At 33.4% G+C, this 17476-nt stretch overlaps 1 protein-coding gene across 1 annotated transcript; it reads right to left on the bottom strand.

Annotated features, from left to right (window-relative positions):
• Positions 1–2945: 2945 nt before the first annotated feature.
• Positions 2946–14150, bottom strand: LOC133202456 (X-ray radiation resistance-associated protein 1-like). Its single transcript, XM_061338281.1, has 13 exons — positions 14024–14150; positions 11317–11528; positions 10658–10802; positions 9942–10039; positions 9105–9250; positions 8886–8987; positions 8141–8442; positions 7360–7811; positions 6001–6624; positions 5673–5832; positions 4972–5084; positions 4621–4788; positions 2946–3602 (listed from the first exon to the last, which is right to left on the bottom strand). Exons 1-13 carry the CDS (start codon positions 14127–14129, stop codon positions 3486–3488), a joined length of 2745 nt encoding a protein of 914 aa, XP_061194265.1. The 5' UTR covers positions 14130–14150; the 3' UTR covers positions 2946–3485.
• Positions 14151–17476: the final 3326 nt, after the last annotated feature.

Genomic DNA, 17476 nt, shown 5'->3' with positions numbered 1-17476 from the left:
TTTGGGGGGAAAGGGAGGGGGGGGGGAGAAAACATTTTTTTAATACTAAGTTGACAGTATTGAGTCACAGTTTTGTTAGTTTATGGTTTATATCCTATCATTGTTTGATTGCAAGATATGAAAAGTTTTGAAAAACAAATTTGGAGAAACGGGTCTGTTTTACTATTTAATTGGCCATGTATGTTATATTTGTGAGTATATGCAGTGAATCTGATTGGTTGTCTATATTGCAGACATAAGTAACTATGTGAGAATACATTTCTTTTTATTGTTTTATGAAGTCATCTGTACTTAATGTATACAAGGTACAAAGTTTTATCTGAAATAATGTGATATACTAGGATTTGTTTAAGATTTTAATTGTAGTTCCTATATTTTTTCTCAAAAAATAGGTTGTAGTTTTTATGCACTTCAAAATGGCACAAAGCTCACTTCTTGAATTATCCCCCTTTTCGAAGAGTATTTCTGAATGATTTGTCTTTTTTCATGAATGGTTAACATTTGTAAACAGTTGTTGCTTACTCATTCAGTTGTAAGTGGGAGTTGTGCATTTATCTTTTTAGATTTTAACAAGGACATTTTGTATAACTGCATGACAACTGAATAAATTAAGATATAGAGCATGGTTTGAGTTTCTGTTATGTGCAAAACTATGACTCAAGGAAAAGGCAAGAGATCATGTTATTATACATCCATCAGTCTGTCTGTCCATGCAATCTTGTCCGGGCTATAACTTTGTAATGGAGACTCATTGGAAGCTCATACTTTGTACAGAGATTGCTATGAATCAAGGTCATTTCTGTAAGTTCAAGGTCACTGGTATAACAAGAGGCCCATGGGCCACATCGCTCACACTGGCTAGGAAAAAGCAGAAATCAGTTTCGTATTGAAAAGCTTCAATATATAAGTGATCGCATATACCCCCAGGGGAATGGGGGGCATGATTTGTTCACACTTGAATCTACACTAACTGGGGATGGTGCCATATAAATATGTCTAATCATGGCTTTGCTATTCTTGAGAAGAAAATTGTTTTAAAGTTTTTTTTTCCTTTGTATACCTATGTAAAACTTTGATTGCCCATTGTTGCCCCCTCCTACCACCAGGGGTCATGATTTGAATAAACTTGAATTTACACTATCTGAGGACGCTTCGATATAAATATGACCAGTCATGGCTTTACTGTTTCTTGAGAAGATTTTTCCTATATATTCCTATGTATAACTGTGTTCGCTCATTATGACCCCAACCTAGCTCCAGGGGTCATAATTTGAACAAACTTGAATCTACACTTTCTAAGGATGCTTCCATATAAATATCTCGTATCATGGCTTTACTGTTCTTGAGAAGAAATTAAATAGCTTTACTGTTCTTGAGAAGAAATTAAAAGGTTTTTACTGTGTAAAACTTTGATTACCCATTGTGGCCCCACCCTACCCCCAGGGGTCATGATTTGAACAAACTTGAATCTATACTATATCAGGAAGCTTTCACATAAGTTTTATCTTTTCTGGCCCTGTGGTTCTTGAAAAGAAGATTTTAAGATGACCCCACCCAATCTTTACCTTTTGTTAATTATCTCCCCTTTAAAGAGGATGTGGCCCTTTATTTGAACAAACTTGAAACCCCCTTACCCAAGGATACTCTGTGGTTAAAATTAGCCCAGTGGTTCTGGAGGAGAAGATGAAATTGTAAAAAGTTTACGATGACAAACAACAGACAAATTTTGATCAGAAAAGCGCACTTGCGCCTTCGGCTCAAGACAGGTCTAAAAATTTTTAACAGAGAAACATTGCAAGACAATATTTCACTGAAAGATCACCAAGGTCTTTTTGGTAACATTTTAAAAATTTGAATGACTTTAAAAAATTGGGGGTATTATTTTGTGAGCTCGTAGTCACAGTACTTCTAGTAAAGCATTAATGTGTTGATGTTAAAGGAATATAATTCAGCAAATTGCAACACAGTTGAATATGAATATGGTCACTAAGTGGCATTAACTGGTCACAGACATATACCGTAAGTTTTGGGGTATATGTCGATGGGGTATATAGGTCGAAAGGCTCATTTTCAGCCGTAATTTTTAAAAAATCCTTAGATAGGACGATTTGGTAGATAGGACGAGGCTTGTTTATCGACATTCTAGAGACTCTTACGTAGAAACTATGTATCAGAACATGTAAAGGTCTTTAACTTAACCCGTGATATTTATGAAGAAAATAAACTGGTATTTTTATGAGTACAGCATTTTAATAGTGTTTTATACAAACATAGTAGGTTCAAATCCTCTAAAAGAGTACTTGTAGAATACTAGATACATGTATCAAGTTTTTGGGACTGACGTCAGGTGTCAGACTTGTTTCTGCAATTTAAGTGCAATAATTAAGTTCCAGCTAAATATCAGATAAGTGGAGACATACAGTATCTTTTATGTTAATATACACATAGTATTGATTCCCATAGACGAAGGAAATGCAGACAAATTGTGACATAAGCAATTGTAAGATTACCATGATCTTAAATTCTGGAATTATCATTCAAGCTTTATGCTAGCTTTCCCAGCAAATGGCTAGGCTAGAGTTAACAATAAAAGTGCAGTGTAGGTGCTGCAAATCTGGTAGCAACTTGCTTGTTTCTTGACTTAGGAATCAGTCTTTTTGGTCTTGCTTACAGGACTTTGACCTTTCAAGTTTTGTTCAGTAATTGATGATCTAGACCTTTCTTTGTGGGACAAATACTTCTAAAACCTCCCTTTAACTTGGTGCCTTAATGCAACCCTTTGTTACAAGAAATCACCATGTCACCAGATAATTAAAATTTCTAAACAATGTTTCAATTATACATGTAAAATACTTGAACATTTCAATATATCCCTTCTCCTTCTAACCCCCATCAACTCTATATGTGAGGAACCTTTCTTGAAAATTACAGTTTATGACCCCATCTTCATATGAAAAGCAATTTGCAGTGCAGCTCCTGCAAAATTTTTATTAAAACTGCAAAAGAGTGAATCAAGTAACAGTTTACATAATGATAATCTTGTACACAGGTTCAACAGTTAAATAAACAAATATAAAGACTGACATTCATTTAGGAACAAGCACACACACAAAAAAATCTATACAAAGGAAATAATATCATAGCCTCTATAATTAACAGGAAAAAAATCTTTAATTTTTCAGATAATGCAAACACACTACATAAGGTAATGACACTTATAATAGTCATTATCCCAAAGACTGTTATATCATTTTTCAGTAAAGAGCTTCTGGTAACACAGAAATGTAATACTTAAAATCTAAATAATCTGATGGGATTTTTTGTAATATAAACAATGTAATAAAAGTAAATATTACGTTATGTTACATATTCCATGTATTTATATGAGAAAAAGAAACTGTCTTTGACCAGTGTAAGATGTTTTGTCTTTGTTCTTAGTTCATTTCTGTATTGTGAAATTAATAAGTAAATCTGACATCTGTTGATCATTTGATTGACACAGGTCTGTTGTTGGCCAGGTTCTGTAACTCCTGCATGGCTTTTTTGACCTCCTTGGCTTCTTTCATTGAATTCACTCGTACAGCATTGTAGCGAGACTGAATCTGTAGAAAATTAACAATGGTGGGACTACAATATTCATACTCATTTATATTTTTAAAAAATTGCTAATGGAAAAATAAGGGACATCAACCAGTATTTGAGTACTCATGCAACTATCACTCTGTCCAACTAAATATTTTTTACTTGGTTACTCATTAAATATGTGCTATTTTATAATTTTTCTAAAGTCAAGTTGATAAACTGAGAGAATTTTTTTCTTCAGCTGGTAGTTTTGAGTCAAAGCATAGATCCTAGCCTTCTCTGATGTGGATCAAATTATTATTTTTATAAGAACAATCGAATGATTACAAACTTAAGCATACTTACAGTGATTTTATTTGGGGAGATATGACTGTAGATGTGTGCATACCTTGAGATTTTTTTTGATATCTGATATGAATTAATTTTTATGATTTGATTTGTTGTTTGCAGGTGCAAATTGCATAAATAAGATTTATAGCAAGCTTTTTATGTTCTGATAATAAGTACACTCTAACTGTACACCAGCTTAAGTCATGGGTCAATAATTTAGCTAGAACTAGATGAGTTCAAATGGTGTCAAATGGATGAATTAATTAAATTATTAGCGTCTGGAGAAGAAATGAAAAGCCATAGTATTTAAAAAAGTCTATTTAGATAAAATATGCGGTAAAAAAATTCATTTTAATTCAGATACATGGTCAGGTATTTCTGCTAAGTAAATACTTGCACTGAGAAAAACGTTGTACATGTATATAATACCAGTAGTAGTTTATTATGAATATTGAGTTGACATGTACAAGCAGTCTGAAAACAACATAAAAAAAATTATTTTAATGAGTACTCGACGATTGCGAGCCTCCTGATTATTCATTTACGACTCAAGTGATGTTGACATCCCTAAAAATAATTCTTTCTCCAATTTTAGTGTCCAAAAAATATTGCACACACAGTTGTATTGAACAGAATAAAATAACAAGATAACTTTCCCCTTTTAAAAAAAAACAACAAATAAATAGATACATATTTATAAAATCTGACCTCGCTGAGAAGCACTGGAGCCTGGCTGAATTTCTTCATCTTCTTCTGATCTTTGAGGACACTTGCCAGGTTTGCTTCTTCAGTGGTAGAGCGATTTTTAAGATTTTCTAGCACCTCATCAATTTTCTGTTGCCTTGTTTTACGAGGAGGCTGAGGAGGCATTTGCCACTATAAATAGAAGTATTTTTGGAATCATAAAATTACAAAATGTCTGACAAATTCACATCATAATTGAATTAATTTAAAATCACATCGTTTCTTGTCCTTGCCCGAACATACTTGTGTAGTTCATATGTAAGATATAAAAACAAATAAAACAGGATGATTGCTTCTGCAGGGAGACGACGTTACCTTTTGATATGGAGGAACTGGTTTGCCCACTTTATGAAGGAGAGCTGCAGAGTCACGGTATACAAGTTCATGGTTCAGTGCATACTTCAAAGCCTTGATATTACCCTGCATGTCTACAAAACAGAAATTCTAACGACTGTGATTTTTTTTAAAAACAACTTTGATCTTAATATACATGACATTCATGATGGACATGAATTAAAGATATAAGTTTACATTTTATTCTATTATCTGAAAAGATTTTTTTTTTACTTTGATTGGCTGAAATTTTTTACCTAAAGTTGTAAAGTGTGAGGAACCGTTCAAGATTCATTTAGACTATCTTTCTCTAGTTGCTTAGTAATTATACTGATGGCATAAAAGTCATTAATTTAATAATATCAGGCAGAGAGGTACATGTACGATGCAAAACCAGTACATATCCAATTTATTATAATCAGTAATCAATTTTGAAGATATATTTAAAAAATGTACACTGAATATGTCTAGAAAGGCATGTGAACACAATGTTCCTGGTGACATAAAAAATGAATTCCTAATTTACGTAGGTATAACTCACCATGGACCTTAAAATCTTATGTGACAAGAATCTGATCAACCAAAAGCCAATAATAATCTGAGTCATAAAACTCATAAAACGTACCTAGAGCCATAAAATATTCCTTTGACAAAATATTTTCTATAGTTTCTGAAGTTCATACCTTTAGGAGTAACAAAATCTGGGTCATCCTCTGCATCAAGGAGGATTTCATATCCCTTATATTTATCTGGGATGTCCTTCCTTTTGGGTCGTTTCTCCGGCTTTTCTCTCCTCTTTGGTCTGGTTGGCACCGGTTTACTCTCTTCTTCTGGTTCATCAACCTACGAAATGAAAATACTGAATTACACAAATGAAGAATCAATTGATTCCTCTCCTTTTCTATTTATTTCAGTTAAATGTTCCTTCACAAAAAAGGCTCCACAACGCTTAATGGCTTTTTAAGCTTTTTATTATTTTTTTTAATCAAGTTATTTTGAGAGTAAGTTTACCTGTGTCATGAAGAATGCACCTTTGTCATCCTTCTTATGGTCTGTTTTAGCAGCTTCTTCCTCAGAATGGGTACGTTTGTATTGTGGAGATGGGGGGACAGCAGATTCCTCCTTAGGAGGGGACTGCATTCGGCTGTACACAGGAGATGGAGGAATAGCAGAGGTACCCTTGGGAGGGGACTGCATTCTACTGTAGGTAGCAGAGGGAGGGATGGTTGAAGACTCCTCTGGAGGGGACTGCATTCTGCTGTAGGTAGCAGAGGGAGGGATGGTTGAGGTTTCCTCTGGAGGAGACTGCATTCTACTGTACATTGCAGACGGGGGCACTGAAGCCTCCTTTGGAGCTGAATGCATTCTTCCATACTCTGGAGCAGCAGGTACAACAAAAGAGAGTTCAGGAGACTCTGATTTTACTGAAACATCCGAGTCAAAGAGTTTGTTATACTGGGGTGATTGGGGTATTCCCTCTGGCTCTTCTCCCTTGGATGTTATTGGGGGCAGTGGTGGTTGATGAAGGTCTAGTCCATCTATGGTTTGACTAACTTTCTCTTTCGGGGGCGGTGGTTCAAGCATAAGACGTTCCTCTAAAGTCAATTTTGGAATCTTTGGAACAATAGAAGAGACCTGGGAAAAAAGTAAAAAATATTCCAGTTAAATCCAGAAATATATGTTGTTATAAAACCTGAATAGAAACATTATACATGTGTACAATTAAGGACCTCAGTGTAGGATGATATGTGGTTATAAGGACCCTTGTCGTCAAGGCATATTGAAAAAGACATTAAAAGTGATATCAACTGAGTTTTAAGCTTTCATCTATATCACTTTCTGTGTCTGAGGTCAACTTCACTTGACTTGGATCCTTCTTATAACGACACATTGACCTACAATGAAGTCCATGATAATTATACAAATGCTCCAAAGTGACAAATTCCTATGTGTGGCATTACTGATAAAAAGTCTTTAGACATTTTCTTTTTGGAAACTGAATATTCTTGTTAAGCATTGATTGATCTAGTATTCTCCATAATGTTTTCAAACTGCTCCATTTTAGAAGTACTTCCAGTCAGAAGAGAAAAATGTCAACTTTGACAACAGACACGCTTTTGCCTCAATATCAGAAACTGATAAATATCATTATGTCCTATCCTAAATACCATTATAAATTATAAAAACAATCTTATATAATTTCATAAATTCATAATGATAAATCTAGGGTTACTGATATCAGTAAGATGGTTGGTTATCTGGTCCTTTGTACTTTTTGCATTACTATTCAATGTAATGTACATTAAAATGCTGGTCTTCCCTCTGCATTTTCTCACCAAAAAAAGTAATTTCAATTGAAAAAAAAATTACCTTTCGTTTTCTCTTCGGAGGTACAACCACTTGTGGCTTTGACTTAGGTTGTGGAGCTTTGCGCACAAGTTTAATACCAAGCCTGGCAGTAAGAAAACGTTTCAGTAGTGGAGGATCCCCACTATGTTCAGAAGTCAGAGGGTTATTATGTATCACTAGTTCAACCAGCATGGGCCATGCTGCAACAGCCAGAAGGGCCTCCTCCTCAGCTATCTGGTTGTGAGCCAGATTGAGGTAGGCCAGCTCTGGGAAAGGTGGCAGATTTGAGGCCAGGTGTGGTGGAGGTTCCTTTGAGGTGGTTTTAGCTTTATTGTGGTTAGATTTGGATTTTTCCGGTGATGGCTGAGAGGACTCCTCTACCAAAGGTTCATTTTCCTGAAGGTCAAGGTCTTTTATGGCTTCTGAAAGGTCACCAAATTCAGCACCAACATCTTGAAAGCTGGCAAATAAATCTGAAAATAAAACCATAATAAATGTAAAACATAAAATTAAAAATGAAACTGCAATAAAAATAGAACTTTATTCATCAAGAATTATAAAAATAAATGACATGAAAAATACACTTTTAATTATATGTGCACTGATACTGAAGCATAACTAAATTTTCATCATGGAATTACAGAAAATGCATAGATTTTAGTTCAGTTATTTTAAACACACTTTTAAATATGAGAGCTATAAGCAAAAATAGTTTTTTTTAAGCTCCCATAAAGATCACACTAGCCTAGACATGTGTACATTTCAGGTAAGGACAAAAAATGTTGACCACTGGAAGACTTACCAGTGCTTTCTGAGGGCTTTGGTTCTTGAGGGATCTCCTCCTTCTTCACCTCTTGTTCTGGATTGACTGGTGGTTGTGTCTCTTTATTTTCAAGGAGAGGATCCTGCTTTTCTGTCTTTTCATGGGGTGGATCCTGTCTTTCTGATCTTGGCCCTCTGGCAGAGCCTCTAGCAGATAATCTGGCAGACCGTCGGAGTCGTCTTGTCGATTTCTCATCATCGTTTATAATCATGGTTCCCTCCACAGATTTTAGTTGTGGTACATAATATATATCATTCTTTTCTAGATTCAGGTGCTTTAGTCTGAAATGATTATCAACAGAAAAATTAAACTTGGTAACAAATTAGACTGTATTAATTCAATAAACTAATTTTAAATACAGTAAAACATGCTTATTGCAAACACAATTATAAGGAATTGATGATTACAGTGGTGATTTTCCTTCCCCATGACTTCAAGACACATATTGTAAACTTAATGGATATAACAAATTATGCTTATAAGAAATCAAAATCGTCCATCCTTGGCATTTCATTATATGTGTGTTTTACTGGATTATTTTCTATAGAAATTTAGTTTTCAAGAATTTCTATACAGAATATGGTCCATGTGCTTTATTGAACAAGTAAATTAAAATTTATCAAAAGGTAACCATTAAATATTCATAAATAATTCTCTTCCTTTCCAGGAACAAAGGGGATTTTTACATACATTTGGTTTATTTTTAAATTTTGATAACACAAACCTTTTAAGTCCTGCTAAAGCAGCAAATACTGAGACATCAGAAAGACGATTGTCATCAAGCATCAGAATTTCCAGTTTAGAGTATCGAAATATTCTGGTTTTACTGAAATGGTCATCATAATTAAGCATCATGCTTTCAGTCTACCTGATTAAATCAGTGTTATTATTTATGAGTCATGGCATATGTTTGAAACATAACGTACATATATATAATACTTACTTTTCTCTGTCAACATAGGGAAGAGCAAAATCAGCAGGAATAGTACGAAAGTTATTGCCTGTGAGGTGTAGAATCTTCATATTTGGTAAAGTTCCCAAACTTAACAGATCATCATGAGACAGGTTGTTATAGGACAAATCTACCATCTAAAAAAACATATTTATATTTGATGGACTTCTTCTGATTTAAATTACGCATATGCCTGCAATGCAGAACAATTAAGCACAGATGTATATACAGAGGATATTCAATGTTTTGTAGATGAATATGGCATTTATTTCACGAGTGGGACACAATTTTTTGATATTTTCACGAGTGTGCAGCACGAGTGAAAATATCAAAAAATCCTGTCTCACGAGTGAAATAAATTCTATATTCATCTACAAAACATTGAATTTTCTGTTTATTACATTTTCTTTGATTTTCCCTTTGAGACTCTGTCTTTTCGTAACGCAGTGTCATAAGCTGTGACGTCATAGTTGAGCGGTTGAGACGTCATAGCTAAGCGATTGTGAGGATGTTGTAAACATGGATCTTTAACAATATATTTGGAGAAACTTTAGTCTCTGTCAGAATGGTTCATTTACTCTATCTTATAACAGGCCAGGGAGTTTTTTTAAAAACACTGTTCATGATGGGAAGGAAAATTGAGTTTTGCTGCACTTCTGATATTCTCACACTGTGAGAATACCATTTTGATATCCTTTCACATTGTGTCAGAATATCACTTTTACTCAATAAAAAAATTACAGTATTTCACTGTTGAAAATGTAATAATTAAATTACCATATAAGTATCATAAATTCTTAGATCAATAGATGAAGCTATTTCACTTACCTCCAAATAAGGGTAATCCCCGTTCTGCAGCTTGATCCCTCTCAGACCATTAATGGGCATTTCTAGTTCCCTTAATATTGGAAAACCCCTAAAAGCCTCTGTAATAAACATTTGCACACTGTTTAATATATTTGTAATTTTAATGTAAATTTCATAAACTATTAGTCTGTGTTTCTACTTGAAAAACAAGAGGTCTGTGAGCCAATGCTCACTAGTAATACCCCTGTTTTGATGTAAAATAAACACTCTAATGTGATTGTACACAAGTTTAGTTATGAACAAACATGGGGATGAACAGGAAGTTGACATCAAATTCATATAAAAATGAATCCCACCATATGGCATGCCTAAATAGTACGCTAAAATTTCAAGCATCTACAGTGAGTAGTTGCTGAGAAAACTAGTACTGTGACAAACATTTGTTTTGTATGATATGGACAAACACATGGATAAACAGGAAGTTGACATCGGATTCATACAATGAATCCCAACATATAGCATGCCTTAACAAAATGTGTGCTTAGCATCTATGATGAGTAGTTGCTGAGAAAACTGTGGTGAAAAATTTGTTATGTACAGACAGACAGCTACACACACACACAGTCACATAGACAGACAGACACACAAGGGTAAAACAGTATACTCCCTTCTCCTTCAGAGCGGGGGTATAATAATTTCTAATTATAGTACATGTATTAAAAAGGTCGTGTGCATACCAAAAGGTAAATAGTTCTCAGCAGCATTGACATAGGCTACATTATCGAACAGGGCTAGGTCATCTTCTTTGACCTCTGACATTTCTTGACCTGAGATATTGACAGAGCATAAGTCTGAAGGGTCCTCAACGCAGCAGTGCTTCATCTAAAACGAAGAAGGCATTGCATCATAGTTAATGTTTCAATTTGACAAAATACATGAGCAATATATTTTTATCTAATATAAAAGAAGAAAAACAGAAGACTTCCCACCCTCTCCCCTACCTAAACAAAATCACCCCCTACCCTAAAAAAAAATACAAGAGTACTATGTTGACAGTTAAAAAGTTGAATTTGGGTTAAATGGGAGGTCCATTACCCTGTTTTACACGAGAACTTACAATTAAGTCGAAAAATGTTACATAATTTTAGAATATCGCCAACTTAAAGATTATATCAGTCTGAGTAGCTTAGTGGTAAGAGCACCTGACTAATAATACTGGGGTCTGAGTTTGATTCCAGTCCAACCATATATTTTCAAGGAAAAATGAATAAACAACCATCAACAATTGATAAATACATATTATGCATTAATAAATTTCTACGTGTGTTGATTCAATCTTCCTTTCCATACCCTAGCTAAAAACCTTGTACAAAAAGTAATAAAATTCTAAATTTACCAAAAAGAAGCCATCCAGGATAGGAGACTCTTCCTCCTCCTCCATCTCATCCTCTGCCAAACTTTGTACAGCCATTGTTATTTGTGTGCCCTCCCTCTCTGCCTTCTTACGCTCCTCTTTGATTCTGGAATATGTCCTGGGCTTGGCACAGAGGACTGCCTTGAATCGGCGTCGTTGTTCAGCCCTTTGAGAAACAAGCCATGCTCCTCCTCCTATTTTAAAATAACAGAATTATTAATATATCAAATTAATGATAAATTCACTTAGTATTATTTTACAAACTTCGGTTTTGATGGTCAGGTCATATAATCTATTTGACATTACCAATGAAAAGTGAGGTGTGTAATCCTGATGAAGGCAAGTGAAAAGTTACAAGATTCTATGATATCATTATTTGATAAATAAATTTATTATGGGTGTGTAATTTTTAACCACAGTGAGTGCATTAACAAGCTACAAACAACTATTAATAGGAAAATAAAAGATCTCTAGTCCAACTGAAATCTTCAAATTGTTCAAGAAAATTTGAAGAGTCACATATAAATATTCTACAATAGAAATCCTCTTTGCAACATGTACGATTAGCAACATGGTGGCTACGGCATAGCAATGATATACAATGTACTTGAAAAAAAATTAACATAAAGGATCTGTCTGCAACAAAAGTGGCTAAATAAGACCCCATTTAACATGCCTTTATATAAGTCATCATTCTTTAACCGGCTAATTAATATTGAGCCCAGCATGCCAGTGAGCAGCTTTAATTAGCACCACTTGTCACTGCAACACCTGGGTGAAAAGAAAATTTGGACTCTCTGCACATTGATCCAACAGAAGTATTTTTTCCGTAGTAAACTCTGTACCCATAATCTTCCATAAATTGCATACGGTACCCAAACAAGTTTCAGGATAACAAAACTAAACTTTATTTATATAAAATAACCTTGATTTAATGGCTATTGCAGAAAGATAGTAGTAAATACTATTTCTCTGTTAAAAAATTGTATCCTAGCTGACATATTGTATTTTTGATGTTTAGATATTTTTTATTGTTTTATTGCAAACTTTAAAAAAATATGTGCTGTTTTCTTTGCAAAAATATTAGTGTCTTATGTATTTGACCTAAATAAAATATGGACACCTAGTCAGTATTGGCTTTAAATATCTGTGGGATATCCCACACAATTAAAACATGATTGTTTGTCTTTCATAAAACATTAAATAAGTTGGAAATTTTGGTTGCAGACAATTTTTTGTTGATTGTACCCTCCCATCAGTATTTCCATAAAACTTCAATGAAATAATGCCGATTCTTCAATAAAATTCTGTAAGAAATTGCCCATATTAATGGAAGAAATTTTTTTGTTTGATCCATCGATTCATTTTAATATTCATGCATCTTTGTGACAGAGATCTTAAATTTCTTTTTGGGAAAAAAAAAACATTAAAATAAAAAAATCCTTGTAATTATGAGATTACAGCTTTGATTAATAGGAAAGATATGCATTAGTAAAAGATTAGAATTTCTGAAATTGGCCTAAAATCACAAAAAAAAAAAAAAAAAATACTGAATAAATTTATTTTGCGTATATTCACTACATTTGTGCTTGATATGTACTTTTCCAAGTTTAGCAGACAAAAATTATGATAATGTAGGCGCACACAGTATCATCACAGGAAGGAGATTGGGAAAAATAGGTCAAAAATACACTATAGTCAAAAACAGGATACGGGATGATACATTTTAGACTTTGTTTGGAAATATGTAAAACTATAACATATGACATCATGTGAAATCACAGTGGACAAACTTCAGAATGCCTCATGTGGTTTGAAGAGGCAGATCTAAGCTAAAAAAGAATAGGTAAGCTATCCAGTAATACATAGCTGGGCTGGCCTCAACAGTCACACCGTCAACATATTAATTTAACCAGTTACAAAATGAACAAAGCATAAGGTTTTTAAAAATATATATTGTAGATAATGATATTTCATTGAAATTCAATCGGTGTGCTTAAACATTATAGTTATTTGTAGAAAATTAAAAATTAGCTGTATTGAACACCAGCTTTAGACAAAGAAGCATCCCTCCCCTCCCCAAATGAATCTATTCATCTGCTTCTGTCAAGTACTGCCCACAATCGTCATACTGATTATTTTGGCAAGTGGTGGTGAGAATGATTTTCCAATATCAAAAATTCCAGAGGTTAAAAAGTTAAAATGATAGTTCGTCTTTAGGGCAAGTGGGTGGTCACCTGAGACCTAAGGGTGTCATGCAGGTGTATTCACCAAAACATTTCCTGGAAGTATGTTACTGCACTCCTTGATGGTCCAAGAGAAGTATGAGTGCTTGTGATAGCCACTCTTGGCAGGCCATTTGTTGTGTACGTCGTGATCGACGTAATGGAGGGATGAGTCAATCACACTTGTTGATGGCAACTTGATCATTAACAATTTTGTAAAAAAAAATATATCTATATTTACAATTTTAATCCCATCTTCTACCAAACATTTTGAAATCCTCACTTTCTTGTGTATTTAAAAAAAACAATGTTGGATTATCCTTGCAAGAAGAAAATAAGATACTGAAATAGTGCAAAAACCAGATTGCAAGTGCGTGTCCTTTGTTTACTTTAGACTGATTTGTTAAATTATTTTAAAATACTGGTAAGTAAAACTGCCTTTAATGACAAATATATATAGGTACCATCGTCTGCAGGCTGAAGAATTCCTCTGACCGGGAAGCAGTTAGCTGCAAATGAGTCAGATTCCTCCGGATCCGCAAACTTCACCCATGGCATTGCGGCCGCCATTTTTAAACATTGCTAAGGAAACATATACACTTCTCGTCAAAACGAGAATAGGACCTGTATTTATGTGACGAGAAAAATTTGAAATATACCAAAAAATAAATAATCTAAATAGTTATTTAATTTAAAATGAAAAGTTCTCAGAATAAAACGTTATAACCAATCAATTAAATTTAATAATATTTATAAGCAAGACGAACATAAACTTATTCGTTCATTCCTTTTGAAACTTGCTCATAATTATCGTGAAAATCTTCCAATTTCCCTTTTAAGGTATTCAATGTATAATGAAAGGATATTGAACAATTTTGAATCATTTTAAACTAGTTAAATATGTTTTGCTAAGTTTTTGAAGAATTATCTGTCCTTGATGAAAAGAAGAAAATTTTAGTTTTGTCAAAATATCTGTGGTAAATGTTTAATTTTATTTCAGATTTTAATAAAGAGAGAGTTTATGCATATTTTCACCAAGAGATTTGTATGAAGTTCAAATTACTTTTACAATATCTTAATAACACATGCGCTGCCCATAGACTTCAATGTTAAATTCAAGGTGCAATTAATTGGACAATTATTAAAATCAGTTGTAAATTCCTTTGGTGGAGTATTTTTATTTGATAAGACCTTCAAAATGCTACCATGATTAAAAATATCGGACCATTCATTTATTATAGGTACAAAATATGGTCGATATTTACATTGAATACCTTAATTCGAACGGTATTTAATTCCGTGGATATAATAACTTATTGCGATTTAAAATTTATTTGTTATGATAGATTTCTTGAATTCAATATATCGATTAATGTTATAAGTTTTAAAAAAAAGATTATAAATTTGTATTTCAAAAAGGCTAACTGAGTTTTAACAAATTTGAGAAATCGTACGCTAAATCGAATCCATACTGAAATATTTTTCTATTGGCCATAAAAGTCGAATTTGATTAATCAAATTCGTTATTACAAATTAAAAAAAAAAATCAAACGAATAAAATTGTTTAGAACAACATTTTGGAATTCAATTAAACGAATTTAATCTGTGAATAACATTTTTTTTTAATATAACAAACAGGCCCGTATAAAGCAATTTCATTTTGAGGGGGCACAACCATACATTTTCAGTTGGGGGGGGGGGCTATCAACTACCAAAATTCCTTGACCCCGTGCCCCCCCCCCTTCCCTGGTTCCTACGGCCATGACAAATTCAACAATTGAAAATCTAGGTTGACTTTCCTTTGTCATTAAATGTCCCTACCTGTGAAGTTCCAATGTCCAATTTTAAACATTAACATATTAAAGTAGAGATTTAACGCTTTCATTTCCTATGAGAAGTTTACTCTAAGAGTAACAAGAATAGATATGGGTTACCCCATATCCAAGATATTCGACTTTTAATTTATTCGAATTTTCATTGTGCTCAGATGATTTCTAATAAAAAACAAGTATTTACTGACAAAACGTCAGAGATACTCAAGCTGTAGAAAGTCATAATAAAAGTGCCATAAATATCCTAAAACGACAAAATATTTAGACTATTGAGTTTCGACATCTTTTGTTGAATAAAATATACATGTAAAACAAACTGCATGTTCATATATAACGTTAAATGTAGATGCATGTAGTGACTATCACAAAATCGCTAAAAATAGTTTTAATTTCACATAGAACATAGACTAAATATAATTAATCGTGTAATTTTAAAAATGTATTTAACACCTCACTCATTTTCAGGAATATTTAAACCAAATAGCATGTTACAGGCCTGTAGCAACGTTTTCAAAGTGAAGGGGGGGGGGGGCTCCAAAAAAAATCCCGCGTACTATATGGGCCTGTGCTACATGTGTACCATCTAACTTTCCAATGATATAATCTTCTGTAAAAAAAAAAAAATTCAAATCAAGTTCAAGCCGTTATGGATTATCAAAGATAGCCCTTTTTTTTTAAATAGCAAAACTATAGATCTATCAAGGATAGATTTTAATTTATTTTTTTAATGTTGTGCTATTAAATTACCATCACCCATAGTATAGGCAGATGTTAAAGATGGTCAACATGTCACCTTCTAGAATGAATGAACTCGTAATCAATGAACTTGTCCAGAGATGCATTGACGGCCGTTGTTAAACACAAAGGAAAGCGCGAGATCGGTTGCTGCTATGGAGCATCACTGAATATTCCTTCGTCATAGGATAGAATCCGACATTTAACACTTAATATAGATTTTGAATATACAGATGTTTTGAAGATAAACTTAGTATATATTCGTGTTTTTAAACTGAGTAAACTGAGTGACCTAGTCTCGTTTTAGATAACTCAGCCCCTCTAGCCCAATTTAGGGCTTGAGTAAAAAACCTGCACTTCTTCTGAAACTGGTGTATAGTTCTAAACTTCTTCATTTCCGTAGCAAATACTGATACCCAGTCTACGTGATCTAAGCGTCTCTAGCAAACGGTGCACACACCTGTGCTTGTAGGACCAAATAGCCTAGGTCTACACACGTGCGAAGATCCTTTCAGACGAGCTCGGAACATTACGTTGCTTTGCCGAGAGGTAACGATTGCAGGTGTTTAACCATAATAACCATTCCGTTATTCATTAAAAGAGAGAGAAAAAAAAAACAGTTAATGATTAACATGTCCATTCAGAGGAAATTATAAGGCAATGAACGAACAATAATAATGACAGTAATATAACTGGTGAAAAGATTTATCATTATCAATCGAAGTATGACCTATATATTTTCGGGAAAAAGACTGAGGAGGCAACGAGCGTAGGAATATGAAAACTTTTTATTGCTTTTCCGGGGAAAAAGTGATTTTCTTAAAATCTTTTTACGTTAATTTTGTTTTCTTTAACGTATTAAATATACATCATTATTCTTAACATTTGTTGTAATCTTGTATCTACTGATCATGAATGGAACTATTTTCGTCGGAGCAATTGTGTAAAGAGTACCTGACTTTAGTAATATATCTTGAATAGATAATATGCACTGATCGAATATATTAAAAACAGGCTTTGTGAAAAGGAATGCTCATGAATTTCAAAGAAAATGGGTGTATTTGAGTAGCCTACATGTTACAGTGCCTTCTGCAAAGATTAAAATATGAAATATAATGTGATGAAATATTTCTTTTGTTTTATAATCAAAATTTAGATCAGAGGTTGGGATCTAGGCATAATGTTTAAAAAAAAAAAAAAAAGAACAGCATAACGTTAACTTTTTTGGCGTTTTTTGAGGAAAATTTGAGAATTTGAGGATAATGACGAAATTTATGACGTGATAATACAGAGCCTGGCGAAGAAAATTACGTCATATTTAAGGTAGTACAATTTCTTATAAGTACACTA

The sequence above is a fragment of the Saccostrea echinata genome, unplaced genomic scaffold (assembly GCF_033153115.1).
Source record: "Saccostrea echinata isolate AGI-Se365-2 ecotype Australia unplaced genomic scaffold, CSIRO_AGI_Sech_v1 ptg000047l, whole genome shotgun sequence".
Taxonomy (NCBI): domain Eukaryota; kingdom Metazoa; phylum Mollusca; class Bivalvia; order Ostreida; family Ostreidae; genus Saccostrea; species Saccostrea echinata.
The sequence above is the reverse complement of the archived record's forward strand: the minus strand, read 5'-3'. Positions and strand labels throughout refer to the sequence as shown.

Excerpts from the sequence above, each read along its gene's own strand:
- LOC133202456 (XM_061338281.1), bottom strand. The coding sequence starts at position 14,129 with ATGGCGGCCGCAATGCCATGGGTGAAGTTTGCGGATCCGGAGGAATCT. Across the intron at positions 10,040-10,657 it reads TGAGAACTATTTACCTTTTG|AGGCTTTTAGGGGTTTTCCA; the intron begins GTATGCACACGA and ends TGTTTATTACAG. Across the intron at positions 5,085-5,672 it reads AGATTTTGTTACTCCTAAAG|ACATGCAGGGTAATATCAAG; the intron begins GTATGAACTTCA and ends TCTGTTTTGTAG.